Raw genomic sequence first — 1,552 nt, 5'->3', positions numbered from 1 at the left:
CTCTCTCTCCCTCCCCTCTCTCTCTCTCTCTCTCTCTCTCTCTCGCAATTCACTTCAACGTTTCGTAATCTCAGCACCGGCCTCGATAAACCATTCGCAATTGTTTCAAAACATTAAAAAAAAAAAGTCTCGATAAGCCAGACCAAGGTTACGGTACCCCTTCGCGGTCTCAACACTGACAGGCACACCCGCCCTGGTGGTAATTCCGCGTATTTCACAAGATCTGATCGAGACCTTGAACAGAATGAACGATAACTGAAATCTCAAGACCATGAATGAACAAGCAGGCTTGGCTGGAAAACCCGTGCCAAGAACAATAGACCAGAGAGTGGAGTAGAAGTTGTCAGTTGAACTTAAACTGGCGAGCATCACGTGACATGCTTTCAGCTCTGACACCAAAGGTCACATCTTTTGAAACGAACGCGAGCTCCACCGAAGAGTTTTAAGGCCGCTCGACGAAATAGGACAACTTTCAAATATTGATTCTTCTTCACTCAGTATAAAATTAATTATAGATACTGGTACGTACGTGTATATGTATACAATGTGTATATAATACGATGCTTGTGATATTTATATCAAATATATATACCCTTTCTTTCTTTACAGAAAAAATACAACGTAAGAAAGCGACGCTGTGAAAACTACAATCAGCAACTACATCAAGTCAAGAGAAAACAAAGATAAGCCTGTAAGTTAATCAGCCAAGGGTTTCTTTCTGTGAAGGAAATCGTTGGAGAGGCAGACCAGTTCTTACCGTTATCACAAGGAATAGGCTACGGTCGCTGGACGAAAACTTTGAAGAAGACAAAAGAAAAAAGAAATCAGCAACCCACAAAGTATCAGAGAGTTCGGACTTACCTACTTCGAAAAAGACAAAGAATATTTAGAAAAGGAAAAAAAAAGAAAAGCCCAAGAGACTGAATTCGGATTTTTGGATTGTGAAACAGTTGCGAGACTAAAGTGTCGTGTGACCCGACTGTGCCTAACTTTTTGTGTCGTGTGAACCAGCTGTACCTAACTTTTTGGTGTCGTGTGTGACCCAGCTGTACCTAACTTTTGGTCTTGATCGCCGTTGGAGGCCGGTGTGAAGAAAGGAGTTGTGACGTCACATTTGAACTGGTCTTCTCTTCTCATGCCGAGTGTTCATTCTGATGAGGACAAGGGGAAGCTCACCGGCGAGGTAAGTAGGACCTAATTAAATCCTTTATAATACTTTATTACTGATTTCGCCCCCTCCCCCCTCTCTCTGTCTCTTTCTCTCTTTTTCTCTCTCTCTTTCTCTCTCTCCCTCCCTCCCCCTATCTCTCTGTGCCTCTCTCTGTCTCTCTGTGCCTCTCTCTGTCTCTCTCTCTCTGTCTCTCTCTCTCTGTCTCTCTCTCTCTCTCTCTGTCTCTCTCTCTCTCTGTCTCTGTCTCTGTCTCTCTCTCTGTCTCTCTCTCTGTCTCTCTCTCTCTGTCTCTCTCTCTGTCTCTCTCTCTGTCTCTCTCTCTGTCTCTCTCTCTCTGTCTCTTTCTCTCTGTCTCTTTCTTTCTCTCTCTCTTTCTCTCTC

General features: G+C 43.7%; 1 protein-coding gene across 1 annotated transcript in view; it reads left to right on the top strand.

Moving 5' to 3' along the window:
- Positions 1 to 1,552, top strand: part of LOC101863219 (nuclear pore complex protein DDB_G0274915) — a gene marked incomplete in the record, with an annotated part of 47,029 nt that overhangs the window by 14,010 nt on the left and 31,467 nt on the right. Inside the window, 1 exon segment of the mRNA XM_005110892.3 lies at positions 610 to 1,183. Coding sequence (XP_005110949.2) covers positions 1,136 to 1,183 — 48 coding nt within the window.

The sequence above is a fragment of the Aplysia californica genome, unplaced genomic scaffold (genome assembly GCF_000002075.1).
Source record: "Aplysia californica isolate F4 #8 unplaced genomic scaffold, AplCal3.0 scaffold00961, whole genome shotgun sequence".
Classification (NCBI taxonomy): Eukaryota; Metazoa; Mollusca; class Gastropoda; order Aplysiida; family Aplysiidae; genus Aplysia; species Aplysia californica.
Note: the sequence above shows the minus strand (reverse complement) of the source record. Positions and strands in the feature narration are given on the sequence as shown.